Genomic DNA, 21,509 nt, shown 5'->3' on the forward strand with positions numbered 1-21,509 from the left:
TGACAGGAAACAACAATAAATTTTTGACCTGCTGCTGCCCTCTGGATAAAAGATAAAAACCCAGCTCCCTAAAGTAGTTGCTGAAATGACTGGGCTTGCAGCACCAGAACAGAACAAGACATGGAACTCAGGAGACCTGGGCTGCAAGGCCCCACACTCAGAAACCCCTGGCAAGCTGTGTGACTTAAGGCAAGTAACTCAGCCTCTCTGAGTCTCAGTTTCCCCTTTGGTCTACTTCAAATAAGATAATAAAAGCACGTGAACACGCAGAAACAATAGTCGTTGTGTAACTGATTAGAGTCCCTGCTCTGTGCCAGACCCTGGGTCCACACAAGAGCTGCAAAATTCATTCTGGTAGTGATTGTTTGTGTTTTACATATGAGAAAACCTAGGCTCAGCGAGGTCAGGGGTCAGATTCCTTCGGAGATCGGGTGGCTTCTCTAGGCCTCGGTTTCCTCACAGGAGAGATGGGCTTCCTACTGCTGTGTAATGACTTTGGAAAGTTAGCTGAGTGGAAATTGGAGGATAGGCAGGCGGCCAGCGTGGGGCTCCCCGAGGGGTGGAAGGATTCAAGGAGGGTGTGGGTCCCTCCGGACTGGGGACGCTCCGCCTGGAGGCCTGGGCCCGCCCAGGCCTACCCAGGATTCCCAAATCCCTCCTGCAGCGAAGGGCCCGGGATTCCCGGGCGGCTCGGAAGGCGGGCGGGGCCGGAGGCGGGGCGGCGGCAGGAAGGGGCCGGAGCGGCGCTCTGAGCGGCCCGAGCCCGGCGGAGCCGGGCTGGCCTCGGTTGGCCTTGGGCAGCCACCCGGGGTTGCAGGGGGACCCAGGGGAGCGGGACACCCCACAGTGCACCGCGGGGCGCAGGAGGCAGAGACTCGCAAGGGGGCGAAACAGGCGCCGGGTGAGTCGCGAGACCCCCACGGGCAGGGGCGGGGCCTCCGCGGCGCCCCTCCCTCCCCGATCTGGGCCCCGCCCCCCTCCTCCCTGCGCCGGGGCCGGGGTCAGCCTCCCGGCCCGGGACCCAGAGTCGCGCGCTCCCCCCGGGGTGCCATGGCCTCGAGGCTCCTGCACCGGCTGCGGCACGCCCTGGCCGGCGACGGCCCCGGGGAGGGGGCGGCCGGCCCCGAGGCCGAGCAGTTCCCTGAGAGCTCGGAACTGGAGGACGACGACGCTGAGGGCCTGTCGTCCCGCCTCAGCGGCACCCTGAGCTTCACCAGCGCCGAGGACGACGAGGACGAGGACGAAGAGGACGACGAGGAGGCCGGCTCCGACCCGCTGGCCTCCGGGGACCGGGCGGCGGGAGAAGACACAGGCAAGTGCGGGAGGATGGAGGCGGGGACACTGGGGCTCGATTAGGCCTCCACCCCAGCCGCGTTCCCGAGTTGATCCAGCCGAAACTCAGACAGTTGTTTAAGTGCCCCAGCCGCCTCTTGGCTGTGTGACCTTCAGAGAGGCACACCACCTCTCTGAGCAGAGTTCCCTTTTGTCAAATCGAAGAAGTCACTTCCATCTCAGGGTTGTTAAGGGAATGAAATGTACGGGGTCTCGGATGCAAATGTGCCAGCGATGTTTGGGGGTGGAGATATTTAACGCCTGCTGTCTGTCGGGCAGGTGTTTGGCCCCGGGCCCCTCTCTGGCCCTCCATTTCTGTGTATGTCAAATGGGGGTAAAGCCTTTGTCATTTGTTGGGGGAATGAGTGAGGTCACCACACAGTAACTTCTGTCGAACCTGCCCCCAGGCCCATCCTGTTCTCATGCAGACCGGAGTCCCCCACCTGATGGGCAGCGAGGCAGTCAGCTCCTGACACGGCAGTTGCAAGATTTTTGGAAGAAGTCCCGGAACACCCTGGTACCCCAGCGGCTCCTCTTTGAGGTGACCAGCGCCAACGTGGTCAAAGACCCACCCTCCAAGTACGTGGTGAGTGAGGGCCCAGGAATTCCTGGGCTATGTATGAGTCTAGAAATCTGGCTAAGAGAAAGTAGGGAAAGCTCCAGCTTCCTGGGGGGCTGCGAAGTTATAAATGGCAGCTCCATTGTACAGATGGGGAAACTGAGGTCAGAAAGGGGATGAAACCCGAGCAAGAGATTATGGACCCATCCTATCCTGGGGTTTGAGACTAAGACCTGGTGTGTGTGTCCCTGCCCCCAGGGTTTTGAAAATTGTAGCAAGATGCAACATACACAAGGAAGAATATTACCTGAGTTAGGCTTGAGAACCCGAGTTGCGTTGTTTAGTGGTTAGAAAAGTGGATTTTGGATCCTACCTTGATTCAGATCTGTTATTACCAGTTGTTGGACTTTGGGTGAGTTGTGAAACCTTGACGATCCCGTTTGCTCATCCGAGCAATGGGGATAAATGTGGATTGTTGCAGGAATTAGAGACAGTGCACAGAAAGCCCTTGGCATTGCACCTGGCATCATGAAATACCAGATAAAATGGTAGTTCTGTTATTATTACTTGGGGTTGAAAATGCTTGGTATCTAGGGCCTGTCATGGCCTCCTTACAACCCAGGAGAGTCAGTTCTCCAGCACCCACACCTGTACAGAACAAGCTAAGGATTGGATTTAGGGGACTGGTGGCTTGGGGGGAAGAGCAATTTGAGGGAGGCCCTGGTTTCCTGGCCATGGAAAGGAGAAAGTGACGTGGAGAATGCGGCCAGCCTGGTCCTGAAACCCATCCTGACCTGGCTGGTCGTGGCAGTGGCAGCTCCCTGCCTCTCACTTCCCTCCTTTTCACAACCCTCCTCCATTTCTGACTCAGCAGGAAGGGGGCCTGGAGCCCTGTCCCACATCTGGGCTTCTCCACCCATCTCTGTGGCTCTTAGTTAAAAAGGGCCACGCCCATGCTCCAATTGGAGCAGGGATTGACTCTGATGATCAAGTCTTAAGTGCCAGAGTCCTGACCAGGGGTCATGCACAGGAAAGGAGGGCCAAGGAGCAGCTGGGAGACATGGAAGCCTGGGGACAACCCTGAGAATGACAAGATAGAGCCAAGGATGGCCTCGCCCACGTCTGGGGAAACAAATCATCTCCTTTGTTCAGTGGGGACCCCAAATCCTGATTGAACATCTCCTGGGGGTTAAGAGCACAGGCTTTGGAATTAGGTCGGCCGGGGTTTGAATCCCAGCTAGGCCATTCACCCCCAGCTGTGTGGCTTTAGAGGCGGTCTTCAAGCCCTTTACCCACCCTTGGAGCCCCCACTTCCTCAGCCGTCAGAGGGGAGGGCGCCTTCCTTGCAGGGCCACCGTTGCGATGTGAAGATGAAATAGTACATGGCAAGTGCTCAGCACGGCACATGGCACAGGGTGCTCAGCAACTAGCTTTATTACCTATCTCGGTGGGACAGTATAAGGATCAGATACGGTCTGATCTTTATCAGAGATAAGGGATATAAAGTGGGATTTTGTCAAAACATTACAAATGAAAGCTAGATGAGCATAAGGACTCACAGACCAGGGCTTCCTGCAGTGTGTTCAACAGAAAATCGGTTCTGGCATATTAATAGATATTAATATCATTTAATAGACTATTTTTTGTTCCTTAAAAGTTCTTCAGTCAATATGTAGTGTACTTTGGGACTGCAGAGTTGAATGAGAGTACAATAAGTTTCTTTATTATTAAACTTTCTAATCCTAAATGTTAACGTGCACTGAATCTTCAAGAGAAGGATGGAGCAAGCAAACCTAATGGACGAGGAGTGGCCAGGGTATTGGCAGTTTCACAAAACAAATTCCAGAGAAAAATCGGGGTTTGGTGTTAGTCGGCTTTTGACATCCAGCGCTTGCTAATCCCCCTTCACACCTGTTCATTCGGTCAGCGTTATTATAGATTAATACATACATGGTTTTTCTGACCGGGGAAGCTTAGAGGTCATTTTGTTCAGTGTTTCCCAAACCTCCAGCACCACCTTCACGATTCTTGTCCTATCTAATTGCTATTTGTACCATTCTGTGCTCAATATTTTTCTTCAAATAAGACTATTTTTTAAAATAAGTTTAGGACGTTCCCATCATGGCTCAGCAGGTTACAAACGCGACTAGTATCCATGAGGATGTGGGTTCGGTTCCTGGCCTTGCTCAGTAGGTTAAGGATCTGGTGTTTCCATGAGCGGTGGTGTAGGTTGCAAACACGGCTTGGATCCCCTGTTGCTGTGGCTGTGGCGCAGGCAGGCAGCTGGAGCTCTGATTCGACCCCTAGCCTAGGAACTTCCATATGCTGCAGGTGCTGCCCTAAAAAGCAAGAAATATATATAAATAAATAAGTATAAAAGACAACTTATAGCACAACTGTATGTGGAAAGCCTCACTTGCCATAAAGAGAAGATAACGTAAAAATAAAAGCAGTGAGGGAACCCCTGCCACGGCACAACAGGATTGGTGGTGTCTCTGCAGCACTGGGACATAGGTTCAACCCCTGCCCCAGCACAGTGGGTTAACGATGCAGCGTTGCCACAGCTGTGGCATAGGTTGCAATGGCTTGGATCTGATTCCTGGCCCAGGAACTCCATATGCCATAAGGCAGCCAAAAAACAAACAAACAAAATTAAATAAAAGCAGTGAGGAATTCCCTGGTGACTCAGTGGGTTAAGGGTCTAGCATCACTGCTGTGGTGTGAGTTTGATCCTGGCCTAGGAACTTCTGTATGCCTGGGCACAGTCCAAAAAAAAAAAAAAAATTATAAGAATAAAAGCAGTGAAAGTAAAAGTGTCTCTAAACTCTGCCTGGATGCTGGTGCCTGAAGAAGGCCCTGACCTGAAATTCACTTTGTCTCTTTTCTAAAAATGGAGACAAGAGTTGGAGAAAGGCTTTTTTTAATGGCCTCTCCTGCAGCATATGGAAGTTACTGGGCAAGGGGTTGAACTGGAGCTACAGCTGCTGGCCTGCACCACAGCCACAGTAATGCCAAATCCTTAACCCACAGAGTGAGGCCAGGGATCGAACCCGCATCCTCATGGATATTAGTTGGGTTCTTAACCCCCTGAGCCACAACGGGAACTGCAGAGAATGGCTTTCTTAAACCAAACTGAGAGCTTCTCAATTCGTAGTCAGGCCCACAGAGAATTAGAAGGGGCATCACCTCCTCCCTCTGATTCAGTATTACTTGCTCCAGTACATACCACCTAAGATCTCAGGTACATGCACGGCCCACACTTGATAAACACTGACCCGGGCCAACGCTCCATCTACCAGAGCTGGACGCTGACCCGAGGTTAGAATTTTCCACAGTGGTCACTGTCTGAAGGCCTGTCTCCCAGGTGTGGGTTGGAATAACCTGGCTAGGGATATGGGTTATGTGTGCAGAGTGGAGTAGAGCTCCAAGTTAAAGGTTGGCTCTAGAGGCCCGAGATGAGCCTGGGTTCAGCGCCCCGCTGGCTCTCCAGGGGACTGTCAGAAGCATTCATGGCCCTGCGGGTAGGGAGTTCTCCCTAGAAGGGGCAAAGGGGGCGGCTGGTCTGGGCACTGAAGCTCATCTCTGTCTTTTTCTCCCTGTGCTGCCTTGGGCCTGGGTCATTTCAGACGAGCCTCAGGTAAGACGGGGCTGGGCTTCCCAGCTGCAGCCCCTGTAGCTCCCACCCTCCTGGGCGCCCCCTCTCGGGAGTGAAGGGAAGAGGTGGGGGAAGAGAGTTGGCAGTGTGGGGGTGGGGAGGCCAAGGGACCCAGGGAGAACCTGCACCCGCCCTGACCCCCACCCTCCCCGCAGCTCTACACCCTCGCCGTGATGGGCCCAGGGCCGCCAGATCGCCAGCCAGCCCAGATCTCCCGCCGCTACTCGGACTTTGAGCGGTTGCACCGAAACCTGCAGCGGCAGTTCCGGGGCCCCATGGCTGCCATCTCCTTCCCCCGAAAGCGCCTGCGCCGGAATTTTACTGCAGAGACCATCGCCCGCCGCAGCCGGGCTTTCGAGCAGTTTCTGGGCCACCTCCAGGCAGTGCCTGAGCTGCGCCAAGCCCCAGACCTGCAGGACTTCTTCGTGCTGCCTGAGCTGCGGCGGGCGCAGAGCCTCACCTGCACTGGCCTCTACCGAGAGGCTCTGGCACTCTGGGCCAACGCTTGGCAGCTGCAGGCCCAGCTGGGCATCCCCTCGGGCCCAGACCGCCCTCTGCTGACCCTGGCGGGGCTGGCCGTGTGCCACCAGGAGCTAGAGGACCCTGGGGAGGCCCGGGCATGCTGTGAGAAGGCCCTACAGCTGCTGGGGAACAAGAACCCTCACCCCTTGCTGGCACCCTTTCTGGAGGCCCACGTGCGGCTCTCCTGGCGCCTGGGCCTGGACAAACGCCAGTCGGAGGCCCGGCTGCAGGCCCTGCAGGAGGCAGGCCTGACCCCCACGCCACCCCCAAGTCTCAAAGAATTACTCATCAAGGAGGTACTGGACTAGCCTGGCCCAGACCTGAGGCCACTGCAGGGAGAGGCACTGCCCCAGGGTGAGGGGTGGGATGAGGGTGGATGAGGACATGGACAGTAGTTGAGAGGCTACCAGGGGTGCTGGGAACCCCCAGAAGTTGTGCAAAGAATTTGAAGCAGACTGAGGAAACGCGCTGCTTCTGTTGAGAGCTGGGCTCAGGACAAGCTTTGGCTGGGATGGTGCAGGGAGAGAGTCTGATGCCGCTGCCCCAGGTTGGGGTCAACGTTCCCTTTCCCTTGGGCCTCCAAACCCATAGGCAGCCTGGCCAGAGGGCCAGGGACTCTGCCCCAGGAGTCCTGGAGTCGATGGCTGGAGGGAGGGCTGCAGTTCTGGCCCCAGGGGGATTAAAGACGGCAGCTCCAGTGGTATGAGTCTTTATTGGATGTCAGGGACAGAGGGCTGGCCCTGGACAGTAACTCCTGCCTCAGGAGTGGGGAGAGAAGGAAGGTCCCTGAAGTGCCAGGCCAAGCTGGTACCTCTGGCTATAGCTTGCTCTTTGAAACCTTGGGCTTCACTCGGATCACGCCCTCCTGGGCACAGGACACAGCCAGGACCCCGTCCTGACGCCACAGCCGCCCATGAACCAGGGCCCGGGAACCACCTGCAGGCAAAGAGAAGGGTGAGAACAGCTACCCATCTCCTTCAGCACAGCCAAGCGCCCCTTGAAAAAGGTGCATCTCGGTCTGGGCGGCCTGCACCAGGGCTGACTGCTATGGTCCCTTCTGCAAGCGCCGCTCCCCTTAAGGAGCCTGTTACGGCTGGTCGTCAGGGTAGCTCCTCCCACGGGAATCCCACTTGCTGGTCTGAAAGCACTTTCACACATCTGATGGCTTCCTCAAAAAAATCCCAAGGGGAGAAGTTCTGAGAACAGTCTGGTTTAGTAGCTCAGCTAAGCAGATCTGCCCCACCTTTGGCCACTTATGCTAGGAAACCTAGCAGTTCCCTTTCTAATAAGTCAAACCAGGCCCTCCAGGCTGGTAATTCATTAAAAAAACAAAACAACAAGAAAAAAACCATGGAGTTCCCATCATGGCGCAGCAGAAATGAATCTGACTACGAACCATGAGGTTGCAGGTTTGATCCCTGGCCTTGGTCAGTGGGTTAAGGATCCGGCATTGCCGTGAACTGTGGTGTAGGCCGCAGACGCAGCTCAGATCTGGAGTTGCTGTGGCTGTGGTGTAGGCCGGCAGCTGTAGCTCCGATTAGGTTCCTAGCCTGGGAACCTCCATGTGCTGTGGGTGTGGCCCTAAAAGGGCAAAAGCCAAAAAAAAAAAAAAAAAACCACCAAAAACCCCACACCTCCACCCACCCAGTGACGAAGTGGCTCAGAGGAGAGGAACTGTGGGCCCTGGGGCCTTGAGGCCTAGCCACCACCCATCTCCACCTGGAGGCTCTCTCTCCCCTGCTAGCCTTAGGCCTGGGTCTGATGTTTATGAAGGGGCCTGCTGGGTTCTCATGAAGCAGTAGCTCTCACATGCGCCAAATGAAGTGGGCCTTGTCCCACTTTCCAGATGATGACACTCAAGTCCAGAGGACCTCAGGAACTTGGCCTTAGGATCAGGCCAGACCCCAAGAGTCCTAAATTCAAGGTGGTTGTTCCTCTGTTGTGAAGCTACTGGCACTTGAGAAAGTCCCCTTCCCTGAGTATAAAGAGTCCCTTAAATTTTGTCCCTGTTTCACAAAGCAAGGCTTTTCTTCATTTGAAATGTACATCCCCAAGGTTAGCTGGGGCTCTGAAACCAGGAGTCTGGGTTTCTCTATAAGGAGCATCCAAGTAGTGGGGCCCTCAGAGACTGCTGAGTGCCCTGACCCCCAACCAGGTGAATTATCAGAATCCTTTAGGGAGCTTCTTAAAAATGCAGACTTTGTCCAAGACCTGCAGAATCAGAACCTTGGGGACAGAATCAGATCGTTTTGAAAACGCTCTTCTAGGTGGTTGTGGTCTGATGGGCTACCGGCTTTGGATACCTCTGCTCTAATGCAACCCTCTTGGCTTAGATGGGGAAACTGAGGCTCAGAGGGAGGGACTTGCCCAAGATCATGCAGAGAATCTAAAGTGGTTCTGGGACTAGAACAGAGTCCCTGAGATAAAGTGAATCATATTCCCAGCATGGTACAGAAATTAAGAGCTGAGCTGGTGTCCCATCCTCAGGCCTCACCCTGTCATTTTGAAGACAAGGATGCCACAGCCCGGGGGAGGGCAGGAGAGGAAGTGATCTGTGCAGTGCTCCACAGGGAGTGGGCAGGGGGCAGCATCACCCAAGAAAGCAAGCTCTCTGGCACCCCAAAGTCAGCGTCCTAGCCCACCACCCCCAGCCCGTGGCCCCACACTCACCAGCCCAGGGGCTCTCACACTCATAGAGCATCCAGTGGTCCGCTCGGAAAGGGGCGTGGAACCACATGGAGTGGTCCAAGGAGACCATGAAGTGCACCTTGTGCTGCCTCTGGTGGGGCAGCAGCGCTGTGCCCAGGAAGGCGTAGTCCGAGATATAGGCAGCCACGCAGCAGTGCATCTTCATGTCGCCCTCCCCTGCAACAGGTTCCGGCCCCATCAGCCCTGGGCTCCTGGGCTTTACAGCTCAGGACCTGCAGGGAGGTAGGGAGAAAGGGGCTGCCATGCACAGGTGTGCAGACTGTTCACTGCATGAGGGCACCTGGCCTAAGCGGTGTGTGTGTATGAGATGGGGGATAAGGGAGATGGGGGGGCGGGGGTGAGGACTGCCATCTAGTCTTCACTCCCCACATCTCCCACCCTGGACTTCCACTTTGCACAAAGGCACCTTAGGCTTAGCAGTGGACCTGAAGAAGAATCTCCGCAAAGGTGCCTTGCCTCCCCCAGAAAGGCTGACACTAGGATTAGAGGCCCCTCTGCATCCTCCCCATGCAAAGGGCTGAGCCAGCTTCCCCGTCATATGGAGGAGGAAGCAGGCCCAGCTGGGAAGTAACAAGGCCGAGGCCACACAGGGCAAGCGAGGTGCCGGCCTACCCCCTGGGAGGGATTCCTTCCCGTCCACAGGGTCCTCTTACCAATGTACCCCCGGGCTCGCACCCAGAACATCTGTTTTGGTTCCATGCTCCGCAGCTGGCTCAGGGTGGGTGGGTTGACCACCTTGATCTCAATGGGCACCTCCTGGGCAGCAATTCGGTTCAGCCCCACTCGGTACTTCTCTTGGAGGTTAGGGTCCCTGGAAGGAAAGGGGAGAGGGACAGGGAGACCCAGGGAGATGGGAAGCCCATCTTCTGAGCTGTCCCTTCTGACCCCCCTCATTTCTCCACGGGGACTCCCAATGTATCCCCAAAGCTCCCCTCCCCTCCGGCAGGCAGGAGAGGACAGCATTTGCAGCGCTTTGCCCCTTCTGAGCCCGAGGCCCTGTGCAAGTCAATAATCGACCAGCCTTTTTTCCCATCTGCAAAATGTGGATAATGACAGGAACCTACCTCGTAGTAAACCCTGCGGAGACAAGACAACGTGTGCAAAGCCAACACCGCACTAGTCATACGGTGGACCCTTTAACAGGCCCCGTGCCGGGCACTTCACACACGTCACCTCACTCCTTCAGCACCCCTGTGAGATGGGTGGGTGTTGCTACCACTGCCTCTGCTAAGCGAAGCCAGCACGGAGAGTGCAGGCAGCCTGCTCAGGAAGCCGAGGGGGCAGGCCAGCTCCATGCTTCACACTCTGGACCACTTCTCTATTCTAAACCCTCAGGAGACAGGCTGCCCTACTTAGACTGAGTTGCCGAACCCTGAGCCGCCAGGACCCCATGTGTGTGCAGGGGGAGGAGCCCGTTTCCAGGGAAGCCCCTTCGCCACAGTAACGACCACCCCTCGAGCTCGACCCCCGGATTTCCATTTCCATCCCTAGCCCCCCGAGCAGTGTGTGACAGAACCTCCGGTGATGATGGAATGCTCTATAGCTGCACTGCCTGCAGTGGTAGCCAGTAGCCACATGTGGCTATTGAAGGCTATTGTGGCCGGTGTGTTAATTCTGCTTAATGTTAACGAACCTAACACCGCTTCCTTAGGGGACAGCACAGCGCTCGACTCAGGGACCTTTAACGTCAATGTCCTCCTTTCACTTCTCAAACATTCTGGAGCTCTGACCACATGCTAGGCTCCGAGCTTATTCCTCTCTGTCAAGAGTGGTATAACCCCAGTTGACTGACCACCTGCTCTCATTTAACCCTCACAGCAGCCTTATGAGGTAGGAACTCTGACTGGCACCCTGTTCAAACTGAAGGCACAGGCGCCAAGCGGGAAAGCAACTTGCCGAACCCACACAGCTGGCAGTGCGAGTCCAGATCTGAGCCCGGCCTTTCCCCAGGTCAGATGCACACCCTTCCATCACACCGGGCTGACTGCACCGGGCAGGCTGACGCCCGTGTGTGCAGCACAAAGCTCTCGTGGTGACACAGCTGTGAATTCGGCAGGGCAGAAACAGCCTTTCCCATTTTTTTAGATCAAGAAGCAGGGCTCTGAGAGGCTGCAGAGTTGGGCAGAGTCACACAGCAGGTGAGCACTAAGAGAGGCAGAGCCCCGGCCTGAATCCACGTGACTGTCCTGTGTCAGGACCCTGAGTTCTTTCCGCTGCCCCAGCATTTTTCCAGCTTTATTCGCTGAGATCCAAGTAAGAAATCTGTTTGGCCCAGTGATATTCAAAATATTCAGCACACACGAAGGCAAAGGCAGCAGGGACCCTCACCCCTGCCAAGTATTAACTCTTAGGCTGCTGGGTCACAGGTGACCCTGAAGGAGAAGGGGGACCACTCAAAGACCAGGAAGGTATCTACCAAGTGGTTACAGAAGTGTTTCAATATTTAAACCAACACCGGGGAGGTCCTTGGTGGTCTAGTGGTTAGGACTCAGGGCTTTTTCACTGCCGCAGCCCGGGTCTGGGAACTGAGATCCCCGCCTCCAGCCGCTGCATGCTGTGGCCAAAAACAAAACCCAACAAAAAACCCAACCCAACGAGAAGGCTGTAACAGTACCTGAAATGGCTGAATCATAAGCCCCGCACTTCACATCATGATCCAACACACACACGGGCCCACCTGCTCTCACACAACTGAAACGAATGTTTCACAAATCGCTTCCCACCCTTAGTACAGAAAAAAAAAACACGTCAGTACCTCCTTTTCTAGTCTACTTTTAAAAAAACTTTCTTTGCCCTAACCCTTAGCATATGGAAGTTCTTGGGCCAGGGATCAAATCAGAGCCACAGCTACCACCTACACCACGGCTGCAGTAACACTGAATCTTTAACCCACTGCACAGGCCAGGGGTCGAACCAGTACTGCCACAGAGACAAGCCGGATCATCAACCCACTGTGCCACAGTGGGAACTCCCTAGTCTATTTTTTAAAATTCTAGTCGGTTTCCTGCTGTGGCTCAGTAGGTTAAGAACCCAAGTAGTATCCATGAGGATGCGGGTTCAGTCCCTGGCTTTGCTCAGAGGGTTAACAATCTGGCTTTGCCACAAGCTTCAGTGTAGGTCGAAGACGCAGCTCAGATCTGGTGTGGCTGTGGTGTAGGCCAGCAGATGCAGCTCTGATTCGACTCCTCGCCTGGGAACCTCCACATGCTGAGAGTGTGGCTCTAAAAAGAAAAAATAAAATGCTAGTCGAGATTCAGGAACGGGCTCTCACACACCTGAAACTAATGTTTCACAAACGCTAACAGGTGGCAGCGGTGGTTTGAGCCTGTCCGGGGGGCCTCCAGGTCTCTTACCTTAAATACTGTTCAATGAGGGCCTCGTGGCTCAGCAGCTCCTCGGGCAGGGGCACGGTGGGCATGGAGAACTGGTGCTGAAGGGGGCTGGGCTGGGCCTGCTGGAAGGAGGCCTGGCAGATAAAGATGGGCAGGCCATGCTGCACGGCCTTCACGGAGCGCACAGAGAAGCTCGCCCCTGTCCGCGTCCGCTCCACCTGGTACAGCACCGGCACCTTCGGGTCCCCTGCAGAGGACACAGGGGACATGATGAGCCAGGGTGAGCCGCAGAGGCCTGCTGGCCATCAGCATGGCTGCACAGGCCCTTCTGCTGCTCATTCTCCATTCCCTTGCTGCTCCATAGCTCCTGACGGAGGCCTGCTAAGGCCCAGGTACTGGGGGTACAGAAAGAACATCAGACTCAGTCTTGAGGATGCTCCCGGTGCAGGTGGGACAGAAGGGACATTGCCGGATTCCCTGCATTCGGAGCCCAGCTCTGCCACTCACCAGCGGTGTGCCCTTGGGAGAGTCGCTTACCTTCCCTGAGGAGTTAACCCATCTGGGAAACGGGGATCATCATAATGTTCACACTTCTCAGCATCTTAACGATGACGGATTTAGTTCAGGGGTATAGAGGGTTCAGAATAACAGCTGGCACATAGTAAGTGCTCTGTTAGATAAAATACTCAAATACTCAGCTTTTTTTGGTTTTGTTTTTTGTTTTTTGTTTTTGTTTTTGGTCTTTTTAGGGCCGCACCCTCAGCATATGGGGGTTCCCAGGCTAGGGGTTGAATTAAAGCTGTAGCCACTGGCCTATGCCACAGTCACGCCAGATCTGAGCTGCATCTACGACCTACAGCACAGCTCACAACAACGCTGGATCCTTAACCCACTGAGCAAGGCATCGAATCTGCATCCTGATTCGTTTCCACTGAGCCATGAAGGGAACTCCCAAAATACTCTCAGCTTTTGCCTTGTTCCATCTGTGACTGGGATCTTGTTATGAGCTCAGTATCATTCTTCTTGATCAGGGGTCAGCAAATTGGGCCTGTTGCCTGGTTTTTTCTTTTTCTCTCTTTTTTTTTTTTCTTTTTTCGGTCTTTTTGCCTTTTCTTGGGTCGCTCCCGCAGCATATGGAGGTTCCCAAGCCAGGGGTCCAATTGGAGCTGTAGCGGCCGGCCTACACCACAGCCACAGCAATGTGGGATCAGAGCCGCGTCTGCGACCTATACCACAGCTCACGGCAATGCCGGATCCTTAACCCACTGAGCAAGGCCAGGGATTGAACCCTCAACCTCACGGTTCCTAGTCGGATTCCTTAACCACTGTGCCACAATGGGAACTCCTTTTTTTGTTGTTGTTGTTGTTGTTGTTGTTTTTAGGGCCACACTGGCAGCATATGGAAGTTCCCATAGGGTGGAATCAGAGCTACAGGTGCCGGCCTACGCCACAGCCACAATAAGGCCAGGTCCAGGCCAAGTTTGTGACCTACACCACAGCTCACAGCAATGCCAGATCCTTAACCCACTGAGTGAGGCCAGGGATCGAACCCTCATCCTCATGGATACTAGTCGGGTTCATTACCGCTGAGCCACAACAGGATCTCCTTTCTCTTGTTTTTAAAGAACAAGCAAAGGCTATTTATTCAGAGTTTAGTACAGCAAGGGAGTCAGCCACCATCACTTAGTTTTGGCAGAAACTTACAGGCAGAGAGAGGAGCAGGAAAGCTTTGTACTGAAAAAAGTGCTTCCAGGTATGCCCTCATTGGAAGCTGCCGGCACCGGGAAGCTGGAGCAGGCTACCTAGAAGTGGGATAGCCTGTGTCATTGGTTAGGGCTGCATGTTTGGCTTTCCCCAGTTGGTCCTAAACTGGAAGTCCGGCTTCCTGGCTGCTAGAGATGGTGATCTGTGTACCAGTTGCTGCCAGTCATGGCTTAGAGTTCTATCCTTACGTGGTCTGGCCCTTGTCTGATAGTCTTTCAGGAAGAGCCTGTGTCAGTCACTTTGCCTGCAATGCGAATGGAAGTCACCTGGCCCTTCTCCTTCAGTCCCTGCGCTCCCAGTGCAGGATGGGAGCCACTGGCCCCAGGGTGAGGGCTGTTAGCCCTCAACCAACAGGTCTGGGAGGGGCTCTAGAGGGAGAGAGGCTGCCTAGTGTCCTTGCAGTCCTTTCGTGCAAGTCAGACTGACCTTGGAGCACCCTGACATCTAGGTGGTGAGATGTCTTGGGGGTGATTTTCAACTTGGAGACGAAAGAAGCAGTTCTAGAGAAGTGTAATGTCCTCCATCCCATCTAAATGGGGAGCCCACCAGGCCTGGCTCGTTCAACAGCAGTCAACAGCACTGTGAAGCCCTAAGCCCAGCCAGCAATGCCAAATGGGGCATTTTTAATGGAATGGGGGCTCCTCAAGGCCAAAGACCTTTGAGGAGGGCTTTCCAAGAGTCCAGACACTGGATGTAGCTACAGATGCGGTCTGATTCCAGGGGCTAGGAAGGAGGCCTCCCTTGCTACTAATGAACTTAAAAAAAAAAAAAAAAAGAAAGCTTTCATCCAATCTTTGGGCTGCAGCAAAAATGCAGTGCTTTCAGTTACTGGTGATTCACCTTTCAGTGTGGATGAGTTCCAGACCTGTTCTTCAAAATTTTTCTCGGAACAGAGCAGGTGAGCTTTGCAGTATATTGAAGGGAGGGAGCGAACAGTTGTGGAGTGAAGGCATTCATTTATGTTGACCAGAAACAAATCAGACTGCCAGATACTTCTCCAGCAAAGACGGGTTTCTTGGGGATCAGCAGAGAATGGCAATTTGGGGTCTGCAACCATGACAAGCCGAGTGCAAGTCCCCTGCACGGCACAGGAAGGAGAACACCTTTATTTTATCTTTGGCTGTACCCACGGCAGGCGCAAGTTCCCAGGCCAGGGATGGAACCCTCGCCACAGCAGAAACAAAGCTAGATTCTTAACCTGCTGAGCCACAGGAAACTCTGAGAACGCTTTTATAGAGGGAGGCAGGAAGAGCTATAGTACAGAGTAGTCTGGAGAACTCTAGTAAACAAAAAGCCCATGGGGGTTCATTGGCTGAATCCAGGTCAGGAAAGAGGAGTCTTACTTAGCTCTGCTATTGTCAACAGGGTGTGAGAGTGCCCCCTTCTGGTCGCTCAATTATACTTAATTGAGGTTTCTGTTTATTAATTTTTCATAGTTTTTTACAGTCTCACATTAACTATGCAAAGTGTGTCATCCCCATTTGTATGGATGAGGAAACTGATGCCGTAGATGACATTTTTTGGAATACAGTCAAGCCCATTTGTTTAAAGTATCCACTATCTCTTTTGCCCACAAAATCTAAAAAATGTACTATCTGGCCCTTTACAGAATGTTTTTTGACTCCTGCTCTAGATTCTCCAAGTTCTAAACCTACACCCAGTCAGATGACACGTGTATTACATTCTTCTGCCTATTTATTGAAATACTTTTTAAAAAATCAAAAAACAAAAAGCTGAACTAACATTCCATCCTAGCCTTTCAGGAAAAGAACTGATATGATAAATGGCTAAGGCCCAACACCCCCACCTCCCAGTATCTTTAATCTAAAAATATCATTGGAGCACCATCACTGTTTATAAATCTTGATGTACCTAGTAGAGGGTCATATCACAAACTAATAAGAGAGCTCCCCCTGCCACCCTTTCTTTTGCCTTGCTGCCAGGAAATCTGGAACTAACTTTTGCATAAAACTGCAACAATATGCCTTAGCCTAGTTTTTTGACATAACCATTGTATTCCTATCCTGGCAAAGCGGAAACAAATCCCCTGTAATTACCAGCCTCCTGGCCCTTGACTTTTATTTGTTATTATTGACTATACTTCTCTGTACTATACAGTAAACTCTTGTTGCTTATCTATTTTATGTAGAGTAGTGTGTTAATCTCATACTCCTACTTTGCCTTGACTTTTATTTTAATAGTCCTATAACAGCTGCCAATTATTTTATGCAAGAAGCCGTTGGGAGAGTTCCCATCGTGGCTCAGTGGTTAACAAATCTGCCTAGGAACCATGAGGTTGCAGGTTTGATCCCTGACCCTGCTCAGTGGGTTAAGGATCTGGTGTTGCGTGAACTCTGGTGTAGGTCACAGATGCAGCTCGAATCCCTCATTGCTGTGGTTGTGGCGTAGGCCAGAGGCTACAGCCCTGATTAGACCCCTAGCCTGGGAATCTCCATATGCTGCCGGTGCAGCCCTAGAAAAGAGAAAAAAAAAAAAAAAAGAAGCTGTTTTGCAATTGGTGATAATTACAAAACAGCAGTGTGAGCACAGCTCATTTCACGCCGCCCCTGGATGGAGTGGATCCAGGGAAGTGGATCCTTCCTCCAGACCTGAGATGGGTCCTCTCATGTTTGGAATTATCTCCCAAGAGTGAAAAAGAAAAGCGCAGGAGGAGGGCAGAGTGTAGAGTTTGGAGCCACACAAACTCAGGCTCAAATCCCAGCTCCCTGAGCAGTATGGGAGCTGCTTACCTAACTTCTCTTGGTCCAAGGTTCCTTATAGGTAGAATAGTGGCAGGAATGCTCACACACCCCACCCATCCCACTCAGTCTTTACTTGAGAGGATTAAACAAGGTAATGTACATAGTTGTGCTCTGTAGCATGCACCGTTTAATTATTCTCATAAGTTCATCATCAAAAAATGATAGTTTAGGAGTTCCCGTCGTGGCGCAGTGGTTAACGAATCCGACTAGGAACCATGAGGTTGCGGGTTCGGTCCCTGCCCTTGCTCAGTGGGTTAAGGATCCGGCGTTGCCGTGAGCTGTGGTGTAGGTTGCAGACGCAGCTTGGATCCCGTGTTGCTGTGGCTCTGGTGTAGGCTGGTGGCTACAGCTCCGATTCAACCCCTGGCCTGGGAACCTCCATATGCCGCGGGAGCGGCCCAAGAAATAGCAACAACAAAAGACAAAAGACAAAAAGACAAAAAAAAAAAAAAAAAAATGATAGTTTAAGAAAAAAAATCAGAGTTCCTGTCATGGCACAGCGGAAGCCAAGCCGACCAGGAACCATGAGGTTGTGGGTTTGATCCTTGGTCCCCCTCAGTGGGTCAAGGATCTGGCATTGCTGTGGGCTGTGGTGTGGGTCACAGACGAGGCTCGGATCTGGTGTGGCTGTGGCTGTGACGGAGGCCAGAGGCTACAGCTCCGATTAGACCCCTAGTTTGGGAACCTCCATATGCCTCGGGAGCGGCCCTAAAAGGACAAAAGACAATAAATAAATAAATAAATAAATGTGGGAGTTCCCGTCATGGCGCAGTGGTTAACGAATCCGACTAGGAACCATGAGGTTGCGGGTTCGGTCCCTGCCCTTGCTCAGTGGGTTAAGGATCCGGCGTTGCCGTGAGCTGTGGTGTAGGTTGCAGACGTGGCTTGGATCCAGCGTTGCTGTGGCTCTGGCATAGGCTGGTGGCTACAGCTCCGATTGGACCCCTAGCCTGGGAACCTCCATATGCCGCGGGAGCGGCCCAAGAAATAGCAACAATAACAACAACAACAAAAAGACAAAAAGACAAATAAATAAATAAATAATAAAAGAAAAAAGAAAATCAAAATAATGATAGTTACCATTTATGGCAAACCTGCAACATACCGGGCCCTGCACTATATAGTTTATCTGCAAAGACTCAAAATTCTTTTTTTTTTTTTTGGTCTTTTTGTCTTTTCTAGGGCTGCTCCCGCAGCATATGGAGGTTCCCAGGCTAGGGGTTGAATCAGAGCTGTAGCCGCAGGCCTACGCCACAGCCACAGCAACACGGGATCCAAGCCAAGCCTGTGACCTACACCACAGCTCATGGCAACACCAGATCCTTAACCCACTGAGCGAAGCCAGGGATTGAACCCGCAGCTAGGAACTCGATTCCTAGTCGGATTCGTTAAACACTGAGCCACGATGGGAACTCCAGAATTCTTTTTTTTTTTTTTTTTTTAGGGCCACCCCTAGGCATATGGAAGTTCCCAGGGGTCCAGTCGGGGATACAGCTGCTGGCTTACACCACAGCCCAGCAGCAAGGGATCCGAGCTGCATCTGTGACCTATACCACAGTTCACGGCAATGCTGTTTCCCCAACCCACTGAGAGAGGCCAAAACCCGCATCCTCATGGATACCAGTAAGATTCAATTCAGCGGCATCAGGTGATGCCTCCACCTGTACAAAACGAAACAAAAATGTCTCACTGTTAGTAGGATTCCAGTATCAAAACGTTGGCACTTTTGAAGTTTACAGCCAAACTGAGGAAACCGAGGGCAAGTGTGCCCCAAACTAGCATAAAGAGAGGGGCTAGCCCCAGGTAAGTATTCAAATACTTTATAACAGTGATTGTCATGTAAGGACAGGAAATAAAAGGATGGGGCCGGAGGGGCAAGGGAATGCAGTAGGAATAGTATTTACTATTAACTATTTTATGTTTGTAAGGTGAAGGGGGGACCCCATTGTTTTTTTAATACAGATCACATACTGTAAAGTTCCATCAATTCTCCTCAGCTGATGGGACTATTAAGACAGAGACTCTTGAAATTGGGAGCATCTGCTTAGGAATGAGGGAAAAAGAGTGAGATTTTTGTTTCTCAAAAGAGAGCATGGCAGAGTTCCCACTGTGGTGCAGAGGAAACGAACCTAACTAGGAACCATGAGGTTGCGGGTTCAATCCCTGGCCTCGCTTAGTGGGTTAAGGATCCAGGCATTGCCATGAGCTGCAGTGTAGGTCGCAGATGCAGTTTGGATCCGGTGTTGCCATGGCTGTAATGTAGGCCGGCAGCTGTAGCTCCGATTCAACCCCTAGCCTGTGAATCTCCATGTGTCGCGAGTGCGGCCCTAAAAAGAAAAAAAAAAAAAAAAAAGAGAGAGAGAGAGAGAAAGAGAGCGCACATGGGTTTTAAAAGATTACTCTCTCCTTTGACCTGAGAGCAGTAAGCAGCTATAGAGATCTTGCTTGGTCTGCCCCTCCTCCATTTTTTAGGTGGGATGAAGGAGGGATTGGGGAGGTAGTTATCTCACTCAAGGTCACCTGGCAAAGCTCAAACCAGACCCAAAGTCTCTTTGATTCCCAGGCTGGTGCTCTCTTCTCCAAGTTAAGCTGCCAGCCTCCAAACGCCCAGCAGAGGTTACAGAATCCTCCAAGAATTCAGCACAGGGCTGACCCCAGGTGTGTAAAGAATAAAGAACAAAAAACCCCCTGGCAACAGTGAAGCTGCCGAGTCTTGTGCCACCATGGGCCAGAAAACAAGTACACAGCATCTCAGCAGGTATGGGGTCTAAGGCTCTTCCTGGCCTCAGGCCTTGTTCCTCTCTAGGCTCCCTAGAGCATCCCACTCCCTTCCCCCCACCCTCCACCTCTCTCCCTCTTCCTCCCCAAGGCGGGGAAGTGGCTGCTTGGGCCACCAGAGCTGGGGTGGGGTAGGGAGGGGGTGGTTTACCTGTCCGAACAAAGTAGCAGTGCAGGGAGTGCACGTGAACATCTTCGCTCACAGACTTGGCTGCAGCCACCAGGGCCTGGCCTACAATCTGACCCCCAAACAGCCGCTGGGTTGAGGGTACCCAGTAATGCCTTCCTCTGTGGGGAGAGGGGAAAAGCAGGAAAGACTTGGGGGCTAGGCCAAATCCCAAAAACCTTTGATGAGCCTCTAGTGAAAGATCTCTTAACCTGATTGGGGTTTGGGACCCTTTGAGCATCTGCTAAAAGCCATAGATCCTTTCCCCAGGCAAATATCCTGACATCTCTCTACCTAAAACTTCAAGGCCTTAGGATGCCCAAAACGTCCATGGACTTCAGTTAAGGCTAATGAAGCAATTCCCATATTTTACACTACAAGAACAGGGAGCATAAGAGAGAAACTGACTCGAGCAAGGTCACACAGCTCAAACACTTCCATCCTGAGAAGTATCTGGGTCTTTTGACCCCATGTCTTCTTCCCATACCAGCGTAAGGGGTAAGCCTCTCAAGGCCTTAAGTAAACAAAGACGAACCCCCAAAGCTGGGAGTGGACTGTATTAAGGTCTGCCACTCACACCCCTCAACTTTATAGCCTAGTTCTTCGAAGAACTTGATTTAGAGATTGAAGGGCCCTCAGACTTCAAATTTGACCCCTTCAGTGTACAGATGTGGAAATTGAGGCCCTAGAGGCAAGTCTTGTCCTGTGCCTGTGCCCAGTGGCAGCTCAAGAATTTAGGTCTCCATGGAGCATCCGTCATGGCTCAGCGGAAAGGAATCTGACTAGCATCCATGAGGACACAGGTTCGATCCCTGGCCTCACTCAGCGGGTTAAGGATCTGGCGCCATGAGCTGTAGTGTAGATCACAGACATGGCTCGAATCTGGCCTTGTGGCATAGGCAAGTGACTACAGCTCCGATTCAACCCCTAGCCTGGGAACCTTCATATGCCACGGGTGCGGCCCTAAAAAGACCAAAAAAAAAAAGAATTTAGGTTTCCAACTTCTCACATCCCAGCTCAAGATGTTCACATAATGCATAGCAAACAGTTCTCCAGAGTTACTTGTAATTTGTTAAAATGGGGGAAATTAAGTTAATGCCTAAAATAGTTTCCAATCAGCCAAGAAGAGCCTTGGAAGCCTAAGCTGTTAAACCCTCCACTACAGTCAAGAATTAAAGTGGCATCAGGAAGGAAACTGGCTCAGGCCTCAGAATGAATAGCTATTAGACCCCACCTAGTGGTGGTGGGGATGGGGTAGGGAAGAGCAAATAAGTGAATTTCCCCGTAGGAGCTGCAGATAAGTTTGCGTCCTTGGACAAATCACTGTCCTTTCTGGGCTGGCTCCCCCTGGGATATGACTCCTCAAGGGAGGCTGCTGAGAAGGACATCTTGGGTCACCACTGTTTTTGTTCAGATTGAGAGGACCTCCGTGAGGCTGCACTGACCCCTTGTGCAGAGGAGGAAACCTGGGCAGCTTTGTCAGGCACAAGTTCCCTCCCAATCGGCGCAGAGGCATCCTACGCAGAGTCAATTCTCATCCCGGGGGCTACGGACAGGGGCGACGGGGTAGCAGCAGTCAATATCAGGAGCCCCTGTCCCACTGTGTCTCGGGCGGGTTGCGGGGGGTACCAGATGCGGCCAACTACCTGAAGAGGTCCTGGTCCAAGAGCTCGAGATTGAGCACGCTGGTGACCAGGACACTGCGGAGGTCCCCGGGTGGATCGTCGCCGCTCTGTCTGTCCTCGGGAGGCTCCGTGGACGACATGTAGTTCAGTTACAGCTCGCCAAGGACTCTGCCCCGAGCTGCTCACACGGAGATTAGGTAAAATGCGCAGCCTCCGGCAAAAAGCTAAATAACCGGAAGTATCCGGCCGGCCCTGGGAAAGCGGGATGCAGGTTATGATTGGTCAATGCCCCTGTCGGTTTTCCG

General features: G+C 52.6%; 2 protein-coding genes across 2 annotated transcripts; one reads left to right on the forward strand and one right to left on the reverse strand.

The window, feature by feature from the left end:
- On the forward strand, positions 743-6,768 carry SNX21 (sorting nexin family member 21). The gene is made up of 3 exons (XM_013985408.2): positions 743-1,312; positions 1,740-1,918; positions 5,702-6,768. Exons 1-3 carry the CDS (start codon positions 1,051-1,053, stop codon positions 6,374-6,376), a joined length of 1,116 nt encoding a protein of 371 aa, XP_013840862.1. The 5' UTR covers positions 743-1,050; the 3' UTR covers positions 6,377-6,768.
- Positions 6,762-21,470, reverse strand: ACOT8 (acyl-CoA thioesterase 8). The gene is made up of 6 exons (XM_001928889.4): positions 21,226-21,470; positions 19,565-19,701; positions 12,131-12,356; positions 9,431-9,588; positions 8,739-8,933; positions 6,762-7,004 (listed from the first exon to the last, which is right to left on the reverse strand). The coding sequence occupies exons 1-6, from the start codon at positions 21,342-21,344 to the stop codon at positions 6,886-6,888; spliced, it is 954 nt and encodes a 317-aa protein (XP_001928924.1). The 5' UTR covers positions 21,345-21,470; the 3' UTR covers positions 6,762-6,885.

Source organism: Sus scrofa, chromosome 17, assembly GCF_000003025.6.
Source record: "Sus scrofa isolate TJ Tabasco breed Duroc chromosome 17, Sscrofa11.1, whole genome shotgun sequence".
NCBI classification, from domain to species: Eukaryota; Metazoa; Chordata; class Mammalia; order Artiodactyla; family Suidae; genus Sus; species Sus scrofa.

What these genes read in the sequence shown, in the direction of transcription:
- SNX21 (XM_013985408.2), top strand. Translation starts at nt 1,051, where the DNA reads ATGGCCTCGAGGCTCCTGCACCGGCTGCGGCACGCCCTGGCCGGCGAC. An exon ending in GGCGGCGGGAGAAGACACAG is followed by an intron (nt 1,313 to 1,739) that starts GCAAGTGCGGGA and finishes ACCTGCCCCCAG; the next exon opens with GCCCATCCTGTTCTCATGCA. An exon ending in ACCCACCCTCCAAGTACGTG is followed by an intron (nt 1,919 to 5,701) that starts GTGAGTGAGGGC and finishes CCCTCCCCGCAG; the next exon opens with CTCTACACCCTCGCCGTGAT.
- ACOT8 (XM_001928889.4), bottom strand. Translation starts at nt 21,344, where the DNA reads ATGTCGTCCACGGAGCCTCCCGAGGACAGACAGAGCGGCGACGATCCA. An exon ending in TTGGACCAGGACCTCTTCAG is followed by an intron (nt 19,702 to 21,225) that starts GTAGTTGGCCGC and finishes CTCTCCCCACAG; the next exon opens with AGGAAGGCATTACTGGGTAC. An exon ending in GCGAGCCCGGGGGTACATTG is followed by an intron (nt 8,934 to 9,430) that starts GTAAGAGGACCC and finishes AACCTGTTGCAG; the next exon opens with GGGAGGGCGACATGAAGATG.